The 26183-nt window shown below is 40.6% G+C and overlaps 1 protein-coding gene across 3 annotated transcripts in view; it reads right to left on the bottom strand.

Moving 5' to 3' along the window:
- Positions 1 to 21689, bottom strand: part of LOC308393598 (SH3 domain-binding protein 4-A-like) — a 58494-nt gene extending 36805 nt beyond the window's left edge. The window contains exons 1-4 of one of the 3 annotated variants that reach the window (XM_080877491.1): positions 21634 to 21689; positions 21410 to 21535; positions 12175 to 12342; positions 9186 to 11539 (exon numbers count right to left, since the gene is read on the bottom strand). In XM_080877491.1, the coding sequence (XP_080733617.1) occupies positions 9186 to 11539; positions 12175 to 12298 (2478 nt within the window). In that variant the 5' untranslated portion in view covers positions 12299 to 12342; positions 21410 to 21535; positions 21634 to 21689. Of the gene's footprint in view, positions 1 to 2438; positions 3060 to 9185; positions 11540 to 12174; positions 12343 to 21409 lie in introns of those variants that run through there. The other 2 variants (XM_080877492.1, XR_013971005.1) reach the window with 2 other exon arrangements.
- Between the last annotated feature and the right edge of the window lie 4494 nt (positions 21690 to 26183).

Here is a 26183-nt window from a genome sequence, read left to right on the forward strand (position 1 = left end):
TCTTTTTCCTAAACAAGCTGTCGTGAACTTTAACATTTAACATGCTAACTGAGGTCTGTAGAGTCTAAGATGTAGCTCTTGTATTTTTGCACTTTCTCTGGGCACTGCACAGTCTGACGGTCTGCTGGGACGTCCATTCCTGGATGCTTCAGACCAGCAAACTGCCAAACCTTCTGCTTTCATAGAGGTGCTCACACTTAATCAAGTGCATTTGATTAGCAGCACCTGGCTGCTGCTTATGTTTAATTTTATAAAAGGACTTGGAATACCTGTGTGCTATAATTTGCCAGGCTGGCTCTTTAAAGGTTAAGCTAAAAGCCTCACCACTTATCTACTGACAGACACGAGAGGCATCAATCAGTGAAGCAGAAAGCAGTCCCACTTGTTTGTGCAAGCTGTTGCAGCCTATAGTTACATTTCAAAGTCAAGCAAGCTTTAGGGTATGTAAAACGTGCACCAGTATTGTCACCTTTACACGAGTTAGAACTTTTAATAAACATTTGATGTCGAGGAGAATCTTCTTTTTTACGCTGAAATATAACCCTAACCGCAATGCTTTTGATGCCTAACCAACCACAGAGTAAAAAGATGTACTTTTTTCCAAACTGTCAGGTGTTTTTTTGAGCCTCCACTACCCCTCGTACCAGCTACGTGGAGTGTTTTTCTTTTTCAGTTATAAAGAGGAATCATGTTAATGTGACATTTCAGAAGGGTTATTTCAAATGCTATTATCAAAAATCAGATCATTTGGAACTTTAAATTTACTTGTTCCACTTAAGGAACCTGTTCTTACCAACTCATGTCTAAAATTCTTCTTCACTTTATCAGCTCTCACACTGTTCCCTCAAAGGATAATTTCCATCCTCCTCTCTTATAACAGAAACCACAGGGCAGCACAATGAACCAATGACATCCCATCAAGATGTAGATACTTACTTCCAGAGTTTGTACCCATCATCGATCATCAATCTTTAACCCGTCTTTGTTCATCCTGCTTTCCTCACACATCTGTCCAAGGAAGTCATTAACATACACAAGTGACCTTTAGTATGACCTAAATTTGATTATAGGAAACCCACAACATATTTAGTCATATAATCCCTGTGTTGCTGGTTGTATCCTGATTCGGACACACCGATTACTGTGGATCTGGCATTCTTTCCTGCAGATCTCGTCCAGCTAAAGTAAAAGCCAGAGAAAACAATGAATGCCTTGTTTGTTAATCGAGGATTTTGAAGCCGCTGGTTCTCATTCAGTGTTTTGTTGAGTAACAATTACATAAGACGAGCAATTTTTTCCTTTGAGGAGAAGATCTGGTAATTCAAGCCTCAGGTCTTTTGTTCCTGCAGCTTGATTAACACAATTCACCGCTCTCTGGGGAAAACCTTGCAGCAGGAATTTTTCACAACAGGAGGCAATAAGGTCCAGATGAGTCTGGACATAAAGCCCAGAGATAGTTTTAAGGAGTCCATGAGCTGTGTTCAGGGTATGATGACAAATACACCATAAAACCTCATCAACTGAACAGACAAATTAGGCAAACAAATGGTGACAGCATCATAATACTCAGTCTCATTTGTCCAATAAAAAAAACCAATGCTATGAGGCAAAACCATAAAAGATGTAAATTTAGTACCAAAGTCAAATGCCTTTGTTCTGGAAGATAAAAGATAATGACTAGCGGTATAATGCACATAAAAAATTAAGCACCACTTCAGGCAGCTGGTTAAATACTGAAATATCTACTCATTGAGCCATCTTGTTGTGCAGCCAAACCTTATCCAAACCCACAGAAGCTATGATTACCTGAAGTCCAAAACAAGAAAAGACATTTTGGATATTGGAAATCTGTCCATTCATTGATATATATATAAAAACCTGCCTGCCAAGAAAGATTCAAACTTCCAGGTTATCTTCCATATTGTGTAGCCCACCTAATGTTTTCCTCACTGGAATCACTGATGGCAATAGAAGCAGAAATCACCAGGCACACCACAATACAATACTATCGCAATATTTCAACCACGATACGATATTACTGTAGTTTTTAGCATTTTGTGATATGATGAGTACTGCAATAACATATATTTTGACTTCATCACCTTTTATCATCTGTAAATTTTTAAACTTTCAAAGTTGTATTCACTCAGATAAAGTATCTCTTTGGTTATTTATTTGATGAAAGATGAGGGTGTCAAGCATACCAACACCGGCACTAAGACGATCTGCAGTTTCTATGCTTGGACTGAGATCAGACTCGTGTTTTTCAACGCTACCATCATCCAAATGCAGAGTTAGTCAACAACATGTTTTGGTTTAAGTGAGAGGAGAAGAAAAAAACTCTTTGATACATAAACACAAATTATTTGAAGCATGTAAACGAGGAATATTTACTATCATTTTGGATCTGTGAGATGGGTTTTCTGTTTCTCTGCCACATAAACCTAATTTATCCTGGTTTTCACAGTTCATCACCAGCTGCTGCAACTGCCGCCAGCTGTTTTCAGCAATACTTAACCTCATATTAACATCAACCAGCTCCCTGTGAATTATCAAACTATAAAGAAGCCCATGCCTTAAATCCACTGTGGAGGGCAAAAAGAGGCAGTAAAATTTACAGAGAGGAAAATTGAAACTTAAAGACTTTAACCTCTTCTAGTGAGGAACACAAAAAGTTACAGTCAAAATTTAAATATCAGACTGACCTAGAGTATGAATGAGTACTTAAAAGGTATAAATGTTCTTTAAATTTCTTTGCACCATCATAAACTCTCTTAGGCAGCTTTCTTGTCACGTCTTTAAGTCGTCTTCAGGAATAGTTCTGCAGGCTTCTTGACGGGCATTCAGAGCTCTTCTTTGGATGTTTCTGCCTTTTGTTCTGTTCAAGATGACCCAACACTGCTTCAATAATGTTGAGGTCCGGGCTCAGGGAGGCCGATCCATGACTGATAGTGCTCCACTGTGTGTTTTTCTATCCAGGTATGATTTTACTGCATTGGCAGTGTGTTTGGGATCACTGTTTTTAGATCCTCACCTCCTCTGTACATATTGAAGATGATCTGTACCAAAAACATCAAATGTTTATTCATCACTCCATCAGACCTGTTGCCACAGATTTTCACTCCAGTTCTTGTGTAATTTGGGATACCTCAGCTCCCCCCTGTTTGCCTTGTTTAGTAACAGCTACTTGGGAAACGTGAAAATTGTGCTTTTGTGACAGGCTGCTATTGACAAAGTGCCTAAAGATACAATTTTAAAAAAGGTTCTTTGCCAAGTTGTCTTTTATGTGTAAACACAACACTATGTCACCCCTGTCATATTTTTTTTTTAATTGTTAAGTGGCTTAAACAAACAATGTGCAAGTACAACGACTGGACTGGAAATTAGTGAAAAAGTAACCAATGTCCCCAAAAAACCTTGAAACACCTTCAGAAAGCCAGAAACTATTGCTCAAGACAATAGCTCAAGGCTGGCTCAATACTTTTGCACGGTAGTGTATTATTTAAATCTTTAAATATGTTTTTAAAGTGAGCTTTTAGGCCTGAGACACAGGCTAGTTTTATGAGATTTCAGTTTTCAAAGAGACTTTAAGTGTAATTCAGTTCAAAGAGCTTAGCAATCAGACATTTTTAGGTTGTTGTTGGTCAAAACAGGTCAAAGGCTGTTTTTCTGCAGCAGCATTCAGCTAGATCACACAGAAAAAACAAAACAACCCTTATAATACATCAGTCTAACTCTGTAAACCATGTGGACAAATCTTTCTATTGAGGTCAGCGGGACACATTTCTAACTGTCCTTGGTGATGAAAGGAAATTGCTGGACTTCAGTGACAGACGTGCGTGTATTTGTTTCATTTTTCTGCGAAGATTTAAAAAAAAAAAAAAAAAAAAAAAAAGGTTTAGTGGAGTCAAGGATGAAGTCTGGCTCAGAGATAAGAAAGCCAAGACACACTTTGTCCACACAGCAAACTGGAAAGCTTCAACAGGGGTAGAGCTGGGCGATAGAACGATAACGATATGTATCGCGATATAACCTTTTCTTGATAGAAAAATTAAACTATCGCGATAGACCTCGCCGCTCTTGTCCTCTTAAAAAAAACCAAACCAAAAAAAAAAACAACAGCCAATCCAAATTACGTAGCGCAGAGCCGAACCAATCACAGCTGCAGCTTCACGTCACGTGACTTGTTACGTACAGCACAAGTGCCAAGCCGCACATGTGTATTTGTTTGGGAAGCAGCCAGCCACCGTACCACCCGGGTAATGGAGGAAATGAGTGTGAGAAAAATCAACCGAGTGTGACCGAAGAGAAAACAGATGATGGTTCCAATGCCGGAGAGATTGTCGAACGGAAGAGCCATAGAAGTTCCGTAGTGTGAAGGTATTTCAGCTATTTCAAGTCTGACAAAAAACAGAGTAGCGTGCACTGTAAATTGTGCCGAAAGCAAGTCTGGAAATACAATAAACTGGTGCATGCGCTACGTCCACACGTACCCGGGTATTTTTGAAAACGCAGATTTTTCTATGCGTTTGCACCTTTCGTCCACACGTAAACGGCGTTATTGGTCACTGAAAACGGAGATTTTTAAAAACTCCGTTTTTGCATTTACGTGTGGACGAGAAATACGGGCAGCGTCAAAGGTGTGCGCATTTTTTGACGTCACACTGTGCGCCACGTTATTGTTTCAGTGAAATGAATTTCTACAATACTGTTACTGTTAATTCTACTCTCTGCAGTGTTTAAATGCTTACATATACACACAGTTACTGTCCGTCCACACATACGACTCGGTTCTGCTTCTATGCCCCAGCTTTGTTTACTTTTTCCCACCGAGGCTTCTAGACTTCTGATTGGCCAACATTTCTTCACGGTTAGGAATCTAGCGCCACCTGCTGCTTTGGCATGTTCATAGCAGCGTTTTCCTTCATTTCTGCCTTTATGTGTGGACGGGATTATTTTTTAAAACGAAAACGGAAAATCTCAGTTTTCAAAAATACCCGTGTACGTGTGGACGTAGCCTCAGTCTCTGACTGGAAGCGCTAATTCGTCATTCGGCTTTTGTCAGACTAAAGTAACTGTTAAAACTGTTTGAAAAGCTCAGCTATACAACAAGGAGAGATTGAGAATTTCCTTTTAGTTCTCAGTTTATTTGATATTGACAAAAGTTAGTCAGTTTTGTCTGTTCTTCTGTAAAACAAACTAAGATTTATTTTTAGAATTAATATTTTGTTTCTAAGTGGAATTGACAATTTAGTCTGTGGGGCGATCGTGGCTCAAGAGTTGGGAGTTCGCCTTGTAATCGGAAGGTTGCCGGTTTGAGCCCCGGCTTGGACAGTCTCGGTCGTTGTGTCCTTGGGCAAGACACTTCACCCGTTGCCTACTGGTGGTGGTCAGAGGGCCCGGTGGCACCAGTGTCCGGCAGCCTCGCCTCTGTCAGTGTGCCCCAGGGTGGCTGTGGCTACAATGTAGCTTGCCATCACCAGTGTGTGAATGTGTGTGTGAATGGGTGGATGACTGGATGTGTAAAGCGCTTTGGGGTCCTTAGGGACTAGTAAAGCGCTATATAAATACAGGCCATTTACCATTTGTTTGTTCTATTTTGAAACTTAAACGCTTTAGTGGCTGCCTTTTGTGTAGTTTGCAATATTTGCCTTTATTTATCTGAAAAAGTCTCATGTTCCTTAAGTACATCTACCCTGTTGAACTTATTATGGGAAATAAATATTTAAATAAAAACAAGCTGCTGATTATTTCACATTTTACTTGTGAGCAACGGCACATTTAAATCTTACAAATATAGTTATTTGGCTTATATCGTGATAGATATCGTTATCGCCTGAAATGAAAAAAAAAACATATCGTGATATGAAAAAATCTTATATCGCCCAGCTCTAAACAGGGGCTGAAGGTATTCACCAGAATAAAAGCCTTTTATGAAACATAAAAGAGCGCTCCTCCTCTGCAGGATGGCTGATTATGGGGCTGATGATATGACTTACAGCCATACAGCTACAATCAAGTTACCCTGGAAAAAAAACCCAAAACAAAACAGTGAGGGAGAATGCATCAGGAGAAAATGAGCAACAGCTACACTTCTAAATCCCATTTAGGAAGGCGTTCCACCTCAACCTGCTCCGGCGGCCGTGACCTGCAGTCGCACCGAGCTGTAGCAACAGCGCGTGCACGCTTCATCAACTCTGCTCAGATAAGCAGCAGTCGCAGAAGTACTTTCAGAATAATGCCGTTTGGTGATGGAAATGTCTCAGGACTACTTTTGCTTCCCCCAGGGTGCCAGCAATGTTGGAGAAGAAAAACACATCAAGGCCGCCCTGCATGTGCCTCACAGAGCCGTTCCTACCCCAAACTGCAGATGTTAAGGTTCATTTCAGTGCTTTCCCTTTACAGGATTTTCTTCCTTATTTTCGCCTTCATTTTTCATGTGATGGCCGTTTCCACTGTGAGCCCACCTCAGGCTCTAAGATGAGTTGTTTACCATTCATGTGCGTGAGCACGCACTCTCAAATCCTTCCAGTTCACACCAAGACTGTGTCACACTGTGGGCTACTACAGTAGTGCATAGACATAATGTTGATGGCTGTTCCAGCAAAGAAGCAATAAATCAAATGGCGACTTCTTCTGATTGGCTGAGAGACATGATTCTTTTTGCCACCACAGAGCAAACCTTTTTTTTTTTTTTTGCCTGTCCCGTTTGGCTTACGGATTTACTTTACCAAATGGACCACCCCAGCCTTGCCGTAATGGTCTATTTGATTCACCTTTTATTGTTTATTTTATTTTATTTTCACTTGTTAAATACGGGACAGACTTGACTGGGGAAAGAAAGGGGAGAAAGAAAGGGAAAGAAAAACAGCGGGGAAGAGGGACGGGGAGCAAACCTAATGATGCAGCAATCAACTGACAGCCCTCTCACACTTTGTAATATGCCACATTTCAGAATAAAAGCCCATACTTATTGATATGTTAATGAAGTGCATGAATTGCTGAGCTTGAATATATTCTTCAATAGTCTATAACTGTTGGAGGATTAGAGGAATGGCACTCATTTCACGCCTTTATGTTATAGCTCTGATAACGGAAAATGTATCGATTGTGAACTTGCATTATTCCAAAGGGATTATGCAGCGAAGTGTCCATTTTTCCTCCAACTTAAATGTGAGAATTTGCTGCTTTTTTTTCAAGATGTCACCTTGAGCTCCAAAACTTGTCATCAGCATTATTACTATTTCTGAATACGTTTGTAGCTAAATGACTTTCCCATTGTGGACAAGACCTCATTCTCTAATAGACAGTGTAAGATTTTTGTTTTTTAAGCTCACCTTTTGTAGACAAAAAGGATGGAGTTTCACAACTGTTGAGTGCACAGTCCTGGAGAATGAGGCCATGGTACGTTGGTGAAAATGGGAGGCACTCAAGTTTAAATGTCTTGCACTCAAAGGCAGTGCCTGAGAAAAGAGCATTTTCAAACATTCCCTGCAAGTCTTTTTTTTTTTTGGCCAAACAGAATACCTAGGCAGGTATTCAAGTGTCCAAAACTCCAAATTCATTAGCACTGTTGTTGCAGTTGGACATCCTGTTTTTGCTCTGCAGCCTCAGTAAACTTGAAGTAGCTGACTATGAACCAGTCCTCCATCTGCTGGAGGTTCCTCAAGATCTCCAGACCAACAAGGACCAACACTAGCAAGATAGTGAAACTGGATGTGAAACTGGATGACAGACTCACTGGAGAAGCAGCAGGATGAGGACTAGGGCTGCTCAATTAATCGAATTTTAATCTCGATTACGATCTGGGCTTTCAACGATCATTAAAAATGACTGAGCCGATTATTAGCCCCTCCCTCGTGCTTTACTCTCACGCTGCTCCGTGTGGCAAATCGAGCGCACCTCTTTGCATTTCGAACACGTGTCACAACAATTAAGAGCAGCGGTCCCCAACCTTTTTTGCGCCACGGACCAGTTTATGCCCGACAATATTTTCATGCACCGGCCTTTAAGGTGTCGCGGATAAATGCAACAAAATAAAACTAGTACCGGTACCGAAAAAAATGAAATTTATTCATAACACACGTGAAAAGACCCAGGAAAACCGAGTTAACGATCAAAACGATAACAAAATAACGCTGAAAACCGATAAAAACCCTGAAAACTATACATTTCACACCTGAGCCTTAACTCTCGCGGCCCGGTACCAAACAACTCACGGACCGGTACTGGTCCGAGGCCCGGGGGTTGGGAACCGTTGATTAAGAGGACCCGAGGGAAGCTCGGAAAGCTAAGCAGAAGTTATTTGGAGAGGAGAGTGACTGCCGTTGTTGAAAAGAGAGGTAAAAAAACCTTCAGTGGTGTGGAAACATTATGGGTTGGGGGAGTCAGACGTGGATCAATTAGACATAGTGTGTAAGCTACAGTGTCGTAGCTGCACCACAGAGCAACACTGCAAAGTTCACTAAACATTAATGTTTACATTTTTCATTTCATTTATATTGCAAACATTTGCACTGTTATCGGTATTTGCACACTATTTTATATTATTTTTTGACAATCTTTAAAGTCATTATTCAATACATTGTTATTGTTAAATAAATATCGTCAAATAATCGAGATCTCAATTTCAGTGAAAATAATCGTGATTAGCATTTTTGCCATAATTCAGCAGCCCTAATGAGGACTGCCACAAAAGTAGTAATTCATGAGACAGGAAGGGCTTTCGTTAGCTGGTTATCAGGTTAGCAGATTTTTAAAAAACTGGATACCCTTAATAGCACCCTGATAGCCACAATCTTTGTCTTCTCCTGGCATTAAATCAGGGATCTTTTGCTTATTATGCAAATGTCTATATTATGAAGCCAATAAAAATCAGATATACTTATGTGAGGCAGATCAATCAAGCTAGGTTTATGAGTGGGAAATGACCGGTCTGTGTTCTTGAAAAATGCAACACATAAAGGACTACAAAAACAACGTAAGTTATGGAAATTTCAGGTTTCAATCAGTTTACAGAAAACAAAGAAATAAAGTTATATTCCACCAACTGTCACAAAATCCTTTAAGCTATTTAGCTTCACCAAGATTGGTCTAAGCCATCTATCAATAGACAAACAAGAATATCATCCATTATATCGTTATACTGTAACATTAATACCAAAACTTTCATGACTCTGTCTTACCATCATGAGTTCCCTTTGGAAGGACTTCCTCTCCTTATTCTCCATATTGGTACATTCCTCTTTGAGTTTCTCCAGAACTGATGCCACCTTCTCTGGTTCATTGTCCAACTCAGTCCGACAAAAATAATTCAATGGCAAATTCCCATATCCAAGTGCATCCACAAATGCCCTCCAGCTACCAACGTTCTCCATTAAAACCGTCCTCACAGTCGCATAAATATAAGTAAGAAATTTGCAAGGCTTCAGGATCTGCTCCAGCAGCATTGTGGTCGTTAAGTCCGGTCCACACCAATAAATGGGCTTGACCTTACCCAGAACCAAAACGTTTTTGGCGTGGACAAGCCCCACCTTCCCCTGATAGTATCCAATGTACCATTCTTTGGTCCGCAGCTGCCCTCGTAGTTTGATTTTCTCCTCACTGAGCAAGGCAATAACATCCCCCTTCTTGTACTCCAACAAATAGGTACTTTTGTGCTGTCTGATAACTGTTTTTATCAGTTTCCCAAATTTCAGGTTTGTAATGCACCGCTCCTGAAATTTGGGGTATTTTGAGGTGACAGCTAAAGGTGAGAGGACAATCTTATCCACCTCTTTTTTTTTCAAGAACCTCCTCTGGCCTGTAATCCTTGCGCCTGTCTTTGGCGGTGGCTGTGGGGTTTGGACGCAGAACTGAGTCAGGATACAATCGAGGGCATCTTTGACTTGGACCCTGAGAGTAAAGTCTGAGATACTGCTGGGGTTGTGCGATGTGATCATGTACAGGAGTCTGCTCACTTTCCCCAGTTTTACCTGAAATCCACGAATCATGCCAGCGCCCTCGCTTGCCTTTACCTGGTAGTTGGACATGTTGGAGTACAAACCAACCTTGAGGTCCTGAGGGTATCCCAAAACAAACTGGTGCTTCCCCCACAGCTGGAGGGCCACTGGCGGAGTTGAGCTAGACTGCCGGCCGACTTCATTTACCAGCAAGGTTTTAGGAGCACAGTCATGCCCAAACATGGCCACAACTGTCTTGAAGGATGGGTGAATGTGCTTGGGTCCATATACACCCAAAGTTACCTTCTTCTGCACGTGGTCCCAAACAGTTGTATTGTGGCTGAGGTACTGTGACTGAACCACAACAGCCACGTATATGCAGGGCTCGAGACTATCCAGCTGTACCTGCACTGTATCCTTGTATATGTAAGCATTAGGGATTGGTGTATAAGGCCCTTCTTTAAAATCACTACGAACACAAACCACTTCAGCAGTGTGACAGCTCTCTCTCTTCACAGTTACTGATACCTTCATCTCCAGCGTGATGAAAGACTTGGTCTCCATGTTGCTGAGCTTGAGTTCCACCACAGGGCTTATGGTAGAGCAGTGATCATTATTTAGTTCCAGAGGAGGGTCTAGTAAGGCTTTCAAGGAGATCTGCTGGTGGTCTCCATGGCTAACGTGTCCCTCTGGAATGTGCACGCTTATGTGGGTGTCTGGAAGCTGAACAACCCCTCCATTACAGTCCAACCTGCACACTATGTTGGTCTCCACCGGCTGTGTCTGCCCCCATCCTGGACTCTGACCAAGAGAGTCAAGGTCATGGCAAGACCTGGCTAGTTTTCTGTGGTTTAGCCATGCAGTCCTGAAGTCCTCCCTGCTCTGAAACTGCTCCGGTGACGGAGCCTTAAGGCCCGTGAAGAATCCAGAAGAAGGTAAGGTTGCATTTGATTGTGCTTGTAGCACGGACAGTTCAGACAGACTGTGGGAACGCTTACTCCTGAAAAATGGATTATCCCTGTGGAGGTTAGGTGTAATCTCTTGGATGGGGCTGATAGGGTTAGTACCGTTAAAATTATAGCTGTGAAACCCATTGTTCACGATTGTACTAGTACTAAAGGTGGAGCATGTCGATGGTGATGCCAGAGCATCAAAGAAATTGAGATCTGCGGAGTGTCTCACATCTGCCTCTTTGCAGTTTTGATCTAAGGGACAGATAAAGGGGTTTGCAGAAAAGTGGCTGTTGTTGTAAATTGGAGAGGGCCTTAGGCTCACTGCTGTCCACTCTCCGAGACCTCCAGATTCCTTTAGTCCATCCTCATACCCCTCCCCAGCACTGTCAATCATCCCACTGTCGCTCAGCGAAGAGTTCCTGAAGCTGACCGGCTGGACATATGCGGCTGGGATGTATCCCATTTCTGTGTTGTTGTGGGCATACCACCATTCTCCCCCTGATGTGTCCAGCACATACAGACGATCACCTTTGGAGAATTTGAGAGTGGTAAAGCTGCTCGGGCAATAATCCTTTATGGCAACAACTTCCTGTGCAGCTCCATAGGAGGCTGAAGTGTCCAGCCTTAAGGCACTCGGAGAAGGCACTGAAAAGGAAAAGAGATTACACTGTAGTTGTCCTGATTGCAAAGAGTTTTGTAACTGGTTTGGCCCTACTTTAGGTAAGTGCACTTAATCACTGTGCTGTAGTTAACAGTGCTTGTCTCATAATCAGAGACAGATATAATGAACCAGTTGAGCTAATTAGGTAGTCGTACTTTGGATCTCCCTGAGAGACTTGTATCCAAATGGGTCAGTGGTTCAGTAAAAACAGATCATAAGATAGCCACAGTACCCACAGAACAACCAAAAGCTTGTCTCTAATAATCTGAATCCAACTATATTTTCTCAGGTGTGTATGATCAGATGAAGCGCATAATTTACTGCATAATTTACTATATTTAGATCACCTCATTAGCGTATATGGAGCATGTAAACAAAGCTGTAATGAGATGAAACCAGTGAAGTGAAAGAACTCGGAAATGAATAAACCTATTTTTAGCTGAATAATTTAACTGCAAAAAGATGAAAAGCATAAAAATTAAAACAAATTATTTAAATTCCAGATTTCAAGTGAAATTTAATGAAACGTTTTTTTAAACGAATCATGGGTTTGGACCTCAAAGGGCAACAAACGCGTTGCAACTGCACAAAAGTGGCGTGGCTGCAGTTGGACACTGACCTTTGACATCGCTGAGACTGGCCCCGGACACCCCTTCACTGAGGTCGATGAGCGTCCCCTCAGACTTACATCGAGGCAGGATGTGGTTGTTGTTAGTCACTCTGATGATTCGATGGGCAGCCATGGCCGGTACTTAAAAAAAATGTTGGCTCATCGGCAGCTTTTCAACTGAATGGGAAACAAACATAAAGGATTTAGGGACTGGATGGGAGCACCCAGCCAATTATAAACATTCAAGAACACTCACTTAGGCATTCAAGTAAATCTGGTGCAACTTCCAGAAGCAATGCTAATTTTCTACATCAGTAGCATAGTCAAAGGTCAAAGCTGCAGGAGCAGAAAATAAGGCTGGCAAAGAAATGAGCCCCAGCATGAACAGGGAGTGTTTTTCTGAATCAGAGCAAGTGTGTTGAAGTCGGGGAGAAAAAGAGATGTGATTCATGAGAACAATTGAAAAGCAATAAAGAAATAAATCCAAAACAGATTTAAGTTCTGAGTCACAGTGGCAGTGAGGAAGGTCAGGAACATATTGTAAAGAACAAGGGAACCTCACTTTTATTTCTTCGCAGGAATAACAGAGTGTAGAAAACTCTTTGCATGCTATACCACCTCTATCGCTTCCAAATCCTCAAAACTTTGCAGCATGAAACAGTAGATATTTCTAAAAAGCGAGTCAAACTACAAAAAGAACACACAAATCCAAAGACAAAGAGTATTTAGATATCCTTTATGTGATAGCTGATTGCTCAAAACCATGGATGTAAAAACCTTTTCCAACCCAGATTTAAATCTAGACCCTTTACAAGACACAAACAGATGGCGCAACATTTTGAAAAGACACTGCAAACTTATTGTCCCCTTAGCAACTAACTCAACAGGCTCACTGACTAGCTTGGAGATATGTTTCCCCTGCCCATCTTTATTAAATGAAATGAGACACAATCCTCAAAAGCTAAGAAGGAAACAACAAGGTTTCAGAGTTGGAGCTGTTCCAGCGATCATCATGCGGAATGGGAGGTGTTTGGACAATAACATGGATGAGCTCAGTGAGCTGGTAAAAGAGGAAACTTAGTGTGGACTGACTGAAGTGCTTCATGAAGCGTTGTAGTGTTGTAACATATTCATTTAACAGAGAGTTAAATACATTTAAAGAAATAAGGAGTCTCTTAAAAATAACACACGCACAAAAAGAACAAGTAATCTAAAAAACTGAAATGGTGTAATGCACATTTATACAATTGAAATGACTATAGAGAATACTAATACCAAGTGTGCATGTGTATAATTTCATCTGGAGTCCTTTAGACGTAGGATTTACGGAAAAAAATTAAATCGATCTGTTACTGTATATCAGGAGTCTTGCTGACCGGTCATACAGCCACAATCAAAAGAATGAGCTCAATGATACTTCACAGATATAAGTGGCAATATTAGCTTCCTTCAAGCTTTCCCTCAGAGATACGGTGAGGAGCTCAACCGTTTGAGAGGGCTCAGAGTAGAGTCCTTACTCCAATACACTAAAAAGTGTATTGGAGTCGGTTTGAGTATCTGACTAAATGAATCCTAACTAATGCAGCTTCAGGTCCATATTCACATTGCAATCCAATATTACAAAACCTCTGATTAAATCGATGCGACCCCCCGCGACCTTTAAATGCATAAGCGGTACAGAATGGATGGATGATAACAAAACAAAATTGTAAACTGAAGCGTCTGTTATGTACTGGTGGCATCATTTAGTATTGAGAATATCTAAAATATACCTGCATTCAATCCTGTTCTGAGACAAAACCACAAAAATGCAGAAAAACTACAAAGACTGATTTAATTATCAAATATTTGGACAGTTCTGTTCACATACTTCAGGACATGTAGCATTTTTGAACATACACATACAGAAATGCAAAAAATTGCGGGCCAATCTCAGAGGCTGTTTGCACACAGTGCTTATTTTATATCTCAGACCACATCAAGCAAGTTACCAACTTCCTTGTCAGAAATGAGCTGTGATTAAATTTGAAAAACACACACAGGCAACAGAGGACTATAATCTGATTAGAGGGGCGGCAAGAAATTGTTTTGCAGCAAAAACGTCCCACGAGACTTTATTATTCCGGCAGGATGTGGCGAGCGGCGACAGTGGGGACATTTGCATTTGCACACTAATGATGCCATTTTAATCTGATTAAAGCAACACAGACTGCAGGAGGCGCCATGAAAATGCCTTTCACTGATTGTCATTATTAGAGCTGTAATGTGTGCAGGTGGATTTCCATGCAGCTCATTTTCATAAAGTAATGCTTTGCAGCTTTCACGCACAACTAAAGACAACACAGCAAATTAGCTGCAGTATTATTAGTAGCTACTGACATGCATTATTGAGAGTACACCAGCTTTTTGCTTCCTCTGAGCAGCTGCTCAACCAAAAAGACTATTGGAAGAGGTTCCTGAGAGGGCTCAATACTAGTTTTGGAGGACAAAATTGTTGGTTTAAAACATAAAACTTCTTCTAAAAACTGTCTTCCCTCTCATCACGCAGCATCAAAGCTTGCAAACTGAAAGAAAACCAAAAGCAAAGCATCAAAAACTGAGCTTCATCTGGGTTGGAGGTTAATCCTCAGTGTAAAATTGTGATATTCACAACTTCAGTGTATCTGTGCACACTGAGTACTTTGTCTAAGGTCCCTACTCCTTTTGAAATTATTGTATTTTCAACTATGTGAAAATCTCAGCTCTCTTTGAACAATGTCTGGCATTGACGATTATTGTTACATGCCGTTATTGTATAACCTTCCACTGAGGAAGTATTCAGATGAAGCTGAGGTGGATTTGATGGACTCATCAGGGGCTTGTTCGACTAAATCAACCTACAGCCATTGTTCACCTGTCAGAAACATGGCTGTGTGTCAGTTTTTCGCCGAACACTGCTGACTAAGCAGTAATTTGATAGCAGGAAGCATCAGAATTAAGAGAATGAGTCAGAATTCAGAATATTATTCTAAGCAAAGAGGGGTGTTTTCAGCCTCAGATTATGACTAGTTTCTAAATCAGGGACTGTGAGGCGCTCTAAAGCACAAGGGGGGAACCAGCCATTACCAACTACACCCTATGATAAGGATCTCCCAAATGGTGTGCTTTGAGCCAAATGCAGCTGTGTCTGAGTGTCCTGCCTCAACCAATTTTGATATAACACTGCAAAAAAAGGCAAGGAAGCAACCAGTTTCTAGTATTTTAAAAATCCTTTCTAGGGGAAGTCCAGCTAAACCCAGACTGTTTGCAGTTACAGCATGGTAGGACTTATTAAAGTGTGACACATCAATGCCGCTGATTGACAGTGAGGAGTAATGAACACTTCTGTGGAGTAAACCACGACTAACCACCAGTGCACAAGTCCCACCACCTAAAGCAAGGAGAAAAACTGGTAGCAGAGGGCGATGCAACTTCTGTCTCGTGACATCAGCAGCTCTCAGACCATGGAGGAAGTCGCCAAACAAGCTGAAAAGGCACTTGCAAAGTAAAAATCCCCGTGTGGAAAAATGTATTTTAAAGAGCGCTAGATCCCACTCCAGAGGCAGATATGCCATTTGCGAACAGTGTGAAAGTGTTGGATAAGGTGATGGAGGCAAGGTAAATGCTAGTAGACTGGCGACAAGGCATCTTGCTGGATCCAGATCTGGCAAAAGGGCAGTCAAAGATGCCTTCATAAGACAACAGAAGATCCAGGCTCAAAAGCAGAGATGACAGAGGTTTTACAGGTGCGGCTCCTAATGTTTTGAATAACCTACCTTTTTCACATAGGATCTGCCAGACTCTCAATCATCAAACATCACACACAATTGTAATGGAAAACGACTGAAACCAAGTCGAGTTGAGCCGAACTGAATAGGTTCCAGTGAAAAAGAGGCTCCAGTATTCTCCCTGAAACCTGATGTGATCTGAGGATATTTTGTGCAGATATGAATACAAGCAAGTCTTGAAATTGTGAAAATGGGCCTTAGGCACAAAAAAGTTTTAAAAACTCTGCACTAAGACAGAAAAGCAAAACTATAACAAGAAGAAGACTGCCTAGTAATCTCAGAGGATAAAAAAGCATCTCTAGCCTGATTCTCAGGAGAGAAAACAAAGCTAAACTCTTGGGGTGGACTAAGACACGCCAGCATTTCACTGGGAATAAGGGACAAAAACCCAATTGAATACTAGAGTACAGTATAAACTGATGAAACCAAGTCAGTGATTAGTGCCAGTAAGAAGGATGAATGTAAGGAGAGGAACGAGCGAACAAAAGATATTGCAGTGTAGGGTTGGGTGATTTCAATAGTCTGATCGTCCTATTGTATTCTTTGAGGCTGCCAATACCCACCATGGTTTCTGAAGGTGGTGATGGAGGGAGGGGGGTGCATATTGTCTCCTATCTATCTGGGCAGTAGCATATTGAGCAGCAGGGCTTCTTGCATCCTCGCCACTGTCAAGGTTGAAATGTTCTCTGGTTATTCTTTTTGTGCTCAGCTCTACTACAGTGGCTCAAACACTAAGTACTCTACCTTAATGAACAATCATTTTATCTCCATTAAAGCTGAAAAAAAAAACCCCAAAACTTCCTCTAGTCTTTTGGTTCATGCGTGTGTTTATTATCCTTGAGTTTTTCAGCTGCTCCGTTGCAAACCTGCTGATATTTTCACATCTGCCTCTCTGGAGATTAAACAAAACTGCAGCGGAGGTGGACTCTCAGATGTGGAGTGTGCAGGGAAGAGAAAGTGGGGGAATTGCTTAATGCTGCAAATGTTCACCTGGAAGCTCCCGCTGAAAGCCGGTCAAACTCCTTTGAGGTGACATTTAATTTTCCTGAGCGTGCGGCTCATCGATAAAACCCCTCCTTCCTGTTCAAAAATGAGCACTCAGTGAGCCGGCTCGGCTGCTATCAATAACAAGCCAGCAGACAAAAATACCGTGTCCTCTCTTTGATATAATGCCACGACGATCAGTGCTAAATGCTGCGGGAGGTGAGGATGGCTCTGACAGATACAGGTGAGGGAGGGGGAGTTCACTGCAGGAGGTTCAGCTCTGAGAAAAATGGAGTGCTAGAAGCTCAAACTTTTGTCAGGGAAGAAAAACCCCCATCTAGGATCTGATGAGGAAAATGACACAAGTCATTAAAAGGACAAGAGAGAAACAAGCTTGTTTGATCGCCTCTGAGAACCGAGGAGATACAGAAATAATAACTCCAACTACAGAGAGCAAAATGATCTCTCCCACTTGTGTTCTACTTCATGTTTGCAGATAAATTTCCAATTCAGAGGCAGTGAAAATGCCAAAACAGCATCTTTTAGAGGCTTTGCAGTGAGCTGCCGGCGCGCTTCTTGGCCAGCCTTTGCATTGCATTCACATGCGAGTTGTCAAAATGTTTACGAGTTATCCACACATTTCGGTCAGGCTGATGGAGCGCAGGAGCGGCGAGCACATCGGGGAGTCGAAAGTTTAATTAGCCGAGAGTGGGCCGGTCCAAATCCCTGTGGATGAATGTAACTGTAATGACTATTTCCAGCAGCCATATGCTCATGGAGACTTTATCATTTTTCCATCATCGGTGTTTCTGATGGGCAGCACACATCTGCTGGCAGGAAAACAAAGCCTTAAACTTAACCTACAATATCTATTGTAGGCAGCAATGTCAGATCAATGCAGGACTAAAAGTCTCCTAAATCAAGATCAAGCACCCCAAAGAAAGCTCCTCACTTCCTCTTGTGCTGTAATTCTCGGAGATCAGTTTAGTAAGATGAAATAAAAACACCTTTATAGGCTTGTTAGCTAAATCTTCAAACAGTAAACATGAGATAAAACCTCCACATTCCATTAATGTGAAAAATAAACACCTCTTTCGGCAAAAGAGTGAAGCTGGAGCCATCAAAAAGCCAGTCTGATTCGACTTTAAGCTCCACTAAATGTCAGCTCTTTCATCTGTTCTGCAGGAAACTGAGAACAGGCTCTCGGGTTTAATTCAGTGCCAACCTCGAGACGCAAACACATTAGGTCGAGTTGAGTCAAGTGGCGACCAGGCCTGCCCGAGGCGATGCAGCTTTGCCCCCAGCATGCACCAGGGGACGTGTGTTTACACCTGCGATGTGGTCGAAATGAAGCAAGAACTCCGGGGCAAAGATGTCCTTGGAAGTTTGCATGCTGCCAAATGAAATTAAAAATGAATGAGGATAACGGTCACCACTAATTAGTGGTTTCACCTTCTCTTTCAGTTGGTTTGATTGGACAGGAGTTTAATGATTGGTCTCTGTGGGCCACCGTAGATGTTTCTAGGAGCCTGAAAGGACAGGGAATTAAACTGCCCCCAAAAAATGCTGATCGTAAAGACTGTATAAAGTGAAGCCAATGTGGAAGTGAATCACACTTGCAAGGCATCCATTTATTTTCTGTTTTTACTGATTCTGATTCTATTACTGGGAATAATTAAGATACTCTGGATGCTGAGTTGTTGATCCACCAGTGTAAGTGGAAATGTCCCTGTCAGTCCATTTACAGTAATCCCTCGATCCTGTATATATATATATATATATATATATATATATATATATATATATATATATATATATATATATATATATATATATATATATATATATATATGCAACTAATTGCGTATTTAATCTGTTTACTTTTTATGGTATGTGTGTGATTTTTCTACCTACCTACCCATCTATCAATCTGTCGACCAACCTACCTACCTATATGCAAACCTATCTGTATGTTCATCTGTCTACCTAACTGCCTAGTTACCTGTTTATCACTCTTTCTGCATACCTACCTGCCTATCCATCTGACTATCTACCCACCTATCGGTCTATCAGCCTGTCTGCCAAACAGTCTTCTTACCTACCTGTCCATCTACCTGAGTCACTTCTAACCACCTGTTTAAGAGTAGGATTATCTTGTAATTTAACCACATTTTAAATAATCAATTTTTTCCCAAACATGACAATGCTAAATCTACCCCTAACCCTAGATGGATCAGGGGGCATCCACACAGGAAAAGAAGTCAATGATCTTCAGCAACCTTAAGCAAAGTGGGCGGATCCCAATGTAAGCTTTTCTGAACTTCAAGGCGAGTGATTGAACTACCAATGAGACCGAAGGCTACAGTTGATTGTTATATCACGGTGTGCTAAATACATTAAAGGGATCTTTTATTTACCTAAATTAATCTTCTCTTAGCTTAAAATGAGCCAGCACAACATCAATGATCAAATTAAAGGCTCAACTCTTTATTGAAAAATCTCCAAATAATATGATGACGAGGCAAATAAAGGAGTATTATGGGCAACCATAATACTAGGACTTCTTCTGTTTTGTAGAAAACATTTAAAACGTCTTTTCTTTAAGTCTGCACACAGAGAAGCACCACGTTCCGCCAACCTGCTCATTTCTGCCCCGCAGAAATAAAGTAATAAATAAAAAAGCCTTCCTCTTGGCATGTGGTCAAGTACATTAGTCTGCAGAAATGCTCTGCCCTCAAATGCCGCCGTTCATCACCGGAGAAATTCATCCATAAAATATTACAATCGCCACTCTCTCGCCCCCTCGGGATGAATTTCCAGGTAAACGAGGCTCGCTAAGTGCTCAGTTTTAGTGTCACTTCCTCCTCCGCGCTGAAGGAGGTTCTTCAGCAAACGGCTGTTTAAGAAGAAGTGGCACTTTGCACACGTCAACCGGTCAGCTTCGGGGCGGCAAATCGCTTAAATTTGTGTTTTGATTGCTATAACTCACTTCCGATGTCTCGATTTCCAGCAGGAAAACAGCCAAGCGGTGCTTTACAAAGCATTAAGAGTTGAGTGATGGGGAAAAGTGATTATTCAGGGAAAATGCAAAAGGAGCTAATGGTGACATTAGCAGCATTTATAATTCCATGAAGGAGTTTAGCTCATTTTAAAGTGATAATAGAGGATGTGCTAATGTGACAGAGCTCCATTTTTAAAAGGAAGGAGATAATGAGAATATAATTGGTTGCTTTTGGACTTTTTTCCTCACCAACCCGAAGAGCTTCAGGTGTAAAAACGCGATTATCTAACTTCAAGGCAGCAACCCGTTCCACGAGGTCATGATGACCAATTTGCAGACTATAAAAACTAAGTATGCCATGTTTTATGGTGTGGGAAGCATGAACGTGATGTCAGTTTAATTGTGATTGGTTCGTGTGGCAAGGTGTGTTAACTGAGATTCAGTGGAGGAGGCTGGGAAGAGGAGGAAAATGAGAGGGAGGAAAAGACAGGAAATAATGAAGGAAAGGGAAAGGACAGAGGAGGAGGATACAAAGGGGGAGTGAAGGTTTATAAGACAGAGGTGAATAAAAGGACAAAAGAGGATAGGGAGGAGAAGAGAAAGAGGACTTGAGGGAGTAAAGAGATGGATCAAGAGTAGGCAGTCAAAATCAAGTGGGAGAAGAGAGCAGGGAAAAAGGATGCAGCAGGGCTGGGAAGGAACAGGAGGGGGAGAATACCAGAGGGAAAAGAAAGGGGGAAAAGGGAGAATGCAGCAAGAGAAGAGTCAGGGAAAAAGTGCAAAAGGAGGAAGATGTGTCAGGAGGATGCTGAGGCAAAAAGAGAGGAGGAGGACAAGCAGATGAAGAGGAATAGGTGAAAACAGGACAAAAGGTCTCTTGCAGAAGTGTTTAACATGGAAAACACTCCTGTTAAACCTTGAAGCTGAGAGGGAGAGGATTTTGAGCTTATCAGATGACCTTACTTGCAGGGCTAAAGAGGTGCTGGAGAGGGCCGTGCACGCGCATAACAGCGTGTGCACGCGTGACAATAAGCTCTAATCGCCAAATTGCCATTTCCAGTCACTTTTTACTGTGCTGCTGCTGAACTTCTCCTTTTGAACCACCGCTTTAAAGACAGTATATAAAATAATAAGACAAAAAGGTCACGAAGGAAAACATGAAAATGTTGGAGGAAATAAAATAACAATATACACTATACACCATTAAAACAACTTATCAGAGAAAATGCTATTAAATATTAGTAAAACACTATAGAAAGTCATTATGGGGGATAAAAAGTCAGTGTGAAGCAACGCAACTGAATAAATATATATAACGTGTATCATCATGTGAGTAAAGCCGAATTTGTCTCCATGCACAGTTCTGCTGAGGTAGCCACTAAACTGAGCGGTTAAGTACTTTGAAACAGAGTCAGAGGCTGTAATTCTAAAATTGGTTGTAATGTGAACTGACCTCCCGGCTGGCTGGAATTCCCGTGCGCTCAGAGAACGGTCCGAGTGAAGGTGAAGAGTGGAGCTGATGGAGAGCCGCGCGACGGTTCTTCTTCTGCTTTTCCCCCTTTTTTCCAGCGACATTTGCCTTAAAAAAAACAACAATTTTTTGTTTTTATAAACGGTAAATTAGTGAGAAGAAAAAGTAAGAGCTTGTTTCTAGTCCGAGAAGTTTTTAACGATTACAGGCGATCTCAACTCCCTTGAACCGTCCGTCTCTGCTCCGCTCTGCCGGAGGACTGGGGACAGACGCTGGAGAGGAGTGGTGACGTCAGGACGAGGGGCGGGGCCATAACACATGCACATACATGCGCACATTGGATGGCTACACTAAAGTAATCTATTACTTTACTGAAGCAGTCTAATGAAAATTGTTTTCGTCTGATTTGTCACATATTCAAACAGAAATGTAAAGTTCACAACTAAAATGAAATTAAAAATGGAATAAAAAAATACAAGGTAAAAGTTTGAAACAAAAATTAAGAAATTGAATTAAAAAATAGATTATGAAAATAACAACTGTCAAACAATAGTAGAAGAAATAGAATAAAGTAATCAAAGTATCAATAATAGTTAAAAATAAAAAAAGTAAAATAATAAAATACAAAGTAAAAACTTAAATATAATGGAAAAATCTTAAATAAAAGCTAATATTTATAAATAATTATAAATTATAAACTATAAACTACAAATAAATATTACATTTAGAAATTAAAAAAGTAAATATTATTAAATAAAAAGTTACATTTAACTTTAAAGTTAGAATGTGCAGAGTGTATACTAAACATAAAATGAAATTAATCAAAATTAGGCAAAAGTAAAAAATTAAGAGGTAAAAAGGAACAAAACACATAAATTATTAGATAAAATGAATCAAAAGAAAAAGAGGCAAATTTGTGATAATAAAACCCTCAAAAAGCTTAAATGTAGTAAAATGAATTCTAAATTGTAAAAAATAGAAGATAAACAGAACTGATGAAGAGAAATGATAAAGCACAAAGAAAATAAAACATAATATGTTTTAAAAAATAATAAATAAAAAGTTTATCTTATTAAACAGAAATTCCAAAGAAAATGCAAAAAAGAAAATTAGTAATAAAATGAATAAAATTTTAAAAAATTAAAAAAAAAAGTATAATAAATATAATCATGAAATGAATCAGAATTATTAAATATAAATATATAAATAAATGTGGCATGCCACTTGACTAACCCTTACCATGTCCATGATACATGTGACATAAAAGGAAGCCAAGTTTCATCTATTTAGTTCCAACACATGTTTCAATTTTCAGTAAACAAAATGAACCTGTTGTTATTTCCATAAATAGAGAATAAAATGTCAATAAACACAATAAAACTGTCCCAGGAGTCAGTAATGATCAGCACTGACTGAGGCTGTCTATAAATAAAGCTGATGGGTTAATGACTCATAGAGCAGGATGGTCCTCTGCTAATGAGCCGCGATTCATAGATGGTTTGGTGACTGAATATTGTAAGCGAGCTAAAATCCCTCTGTGGCTGCTGGGGTCTGGGTGACATTGCGATCAACATTCAGAAAAGTCAGAAAAAAATGAACTGTGCTTTAGTTAGTTCAGAATAAATGCTATATCACTATATAGCATTTATTCTGTATCCCAAACCTCAGTAATTGAGATACTGTCAGCTAGTCAGCCAGCAAGCAAATTAACCAGTCATAAATTAAACTATTCCAAAGCCCACTGACTGACTACTTTTAAGACTAAGTCCACCATCACACACAAAAGATCAAATCAAACACCTTTACCAGTCTGAATATAAAGTGGACTGAGGAAAAAAACACAAAAAGATCTGACTTTGATCAAAAAGCTGAGCAAACTGGACTCTCAGAGCTCTTTATGAACAGAGGAGATGAGTGGAAGAGATAAACGCCCACATGCTGCAGTGAGGTATCCTGTTGCCTCTCTGCTCCCCCTGCAGTCATGCCTGAGGGAGCTTTTAAAGGCAGCACCCAAAGTCTCCAACAAGCCCGCTAATTAGATCAACAGCTGGAGAAGGAGAAAGGGAGGAAATTAAAATGCAATGCCCCAATTAATCTCAGAAAAAAACCCCATCAGATTTGTATCCACTGCCTTCAGTTTATCACTCAAACCTCAAAGCGTCATATTTGTACCTTTGCACGCCATGCTAATTGTGTGAATCCATTTCACATGTGAACACGAAGATAGGATGAATCATTGCGTTTTATTCACGAGTTCTTTATCTTATTCAGTTCTCGCATTCACGTCTTATTTCACAGTTTGGTCACATCCCCCCAAAAAAGAAAAAGAAACAACCGGCAGGACTTTAGAAAGCATCGCTCTGTGCATGATGAATGCTGCAGCAGCTTCAGAAACATGAAAGCGCTGTGATTTATCTGACCAAACATCGCATGCTTTCTCACTCTGCTCTGTCAGGGGCCGACGGGGGTGCGATGGATATCTGTAAGGCGAGCTATGAAGTGACTGGAGATCAATGCAATGCTGATATCCATAAAGCGGGCTGAAGTCACCTTGGACCCTCACATTTCAAAAAGCATTTCTAAAAAACATTTTCAGTGTCTCAGACTGTGAATAACTGCAGTTAAATCATACAGGCTGAAGTTTTCATTTTTTTCCACATGACAAAACACATGATGCACTACAGGAAACTGAATCTGAACTGTTTTTTGAACAATGAATTATTCACATTTATCTTTGTTTGTGTGTGTGTTTTCTTTTTTATTTAAATGTATGCTCCAAAAGATTTAGAAAGTGAGAAATTTGCATTGAAAGATGACCTTGAATTTAGAGTTATGTTTCTGTTTTGTTTCTTTTTATGTACTAGTTTTGACATTGACCAGGCAAACTTTCTCCATGTGCATCACCTTGGGAAACACTTTAAATGGCGGCACAGATCTATCTATTTCAAAGCAAACACACTTTAGCTATTTACATGGAATAAATCAGATCGACATTGATCTTATTTTGGTTGCTTGTTTCTTTTGGGTCCTAACATACATAGAAGTTGAACTACACAGAGTTTTTGTACAGTAAGAGATGTTGGATTGGATTCCTAAGATTTTTGCAGTGACTTGGACAAACTCCTTGGCCAATCATAGCTTTTGGTGTTTCATTGAATTGCATGTCATCAAGGAAGCACCAAGGACCATCCATCCAATCAATACCAATACCAATCAAAGCTTTATTCGTCACATGCAGGTTGCCCTGCAGTGAAACGGGACCCCCCCCCCCCCCCCTTACACATATAGCACAAACATTACATGGGGATACAGGTCGGAGATTGGTAGAATCAGAGAAAAAACATTGAAATGTACACTACAATGGGGAAAGTACAAGAGGAAAAAAAGAGACCCCAACTCATGCTATGCTTCCATGGTAGGACAGCATGAGAACAGGCCATGTGGTGGTAATGGAGCTTGTTCGAGCAAGAGGGGAGAGGGTACACCCTGCAGACAGTCTCTGTTGCAGGGCTAAGACAAAGAGAGAGAGAGACAGCAACTATTCAGACCTATGGCCGTTTTACCAACATGCATGTGCTGTAACTCATCGCTGTAAAAATCACATGGTGTTGGTTGTATATTCTTTGCAAGTTCTTTTAACAGCAATTTATTCTGGGAGCCCACATCAGCTAATTAGATCAAATGTACTATAGTGTAAATGTCAAATTTACCAATGCATTGTAGGATTTCAGCTAACTAGAAGTGTTTCGTGCAATTGGCAGTCATCTCTTAGATATGATGAAGTATTTTTCTTCACAAAAGAAACTACACAAATTACTGGTTATATAGAGGAAAATTGCACTATTACTGTAAAAATACTGTAAAAATAAAAACAACATCATGAGATTTTTATAGTATTTTCCTGGGGAAAAATTACAGTAGAAAAACTTTAAAAAATAAATGATAGTAATTTGCTTCACTTAAGTAGAAGCCTCTACCAATAAAACGCTGTAATCTGGGTTTGAATACAGACTGGGACCTTTCTGTGTGGAATTCTGTGTTCTCCCTGTGTCTATCTGGGTTCTCTCCGGGTACTGCGGCTTCCTGCTATCATCCAAACCATTCACGTTAGGTCAAATGGTGATTTTAAATTGGTTGTAGATCTTAATGATTTTCTGTCTCTCTGTTTTAGCCCTGTGATAGACTTTTGACCTGCCCAAGGTATATGTCGCTTCTCACCCTGTGAAAACTGGGAGATGCTCTGGGGAACTCCAGGTCTCAAGGGCCAGTTTCCTGCAGGTTTTACATATAACCATGGGTCAACACACCTGAATCAAATGATTAGTTCATTACCAGGCCTCTGGAGAACCTCAAGACATGTTGGCTGTATCCCAATTCAGGGTCTTCAGCCTTAAAGTACGCAGCCTCAACGATCCTCAAGGGCCACGTACTTAAAGACCGCTAAGGCTGGAAGTGCGAGGCTTGTGAAATGGGACGGTCTAGCCTCCGTTGCGCTGCAAAGGTTGCCTAGCAACCATGATACTAACAGCTGGAAACGTGTCGTACAGCTTTGTTTGACAGAAATGAAGGAGAAAATCTTTTGTTCATTTGTTGGTTTCTTTCTACATGAGCTTTGATCATTCTCTGTAAGATTAAGCTCAGCTATTGAACGGCGTATATTTTAAAGTAAAGGCTTTAAAACCAAGTTAGTACAAACGTCACTAATGTCACATAACTTTGCCGACATGTGGCCAACAGTAATGTTTTAATTTTCTTC

Source organism: Rhamphochromis sp. 'chilingali' (assembly GCF_963969265.1).
Source record: "Rhamphochromis sp. 'chilingali' genome assembly, chromosome: 3".
Classification (NCBI taxonomy): domain Eukaryota; kingdom Metazoa; phylum Chordata; class Actinopteri; order Cichliformes; family Cichlidae; genus Rhamphochromis; species Rhamphochromis sp. 'chilingali'.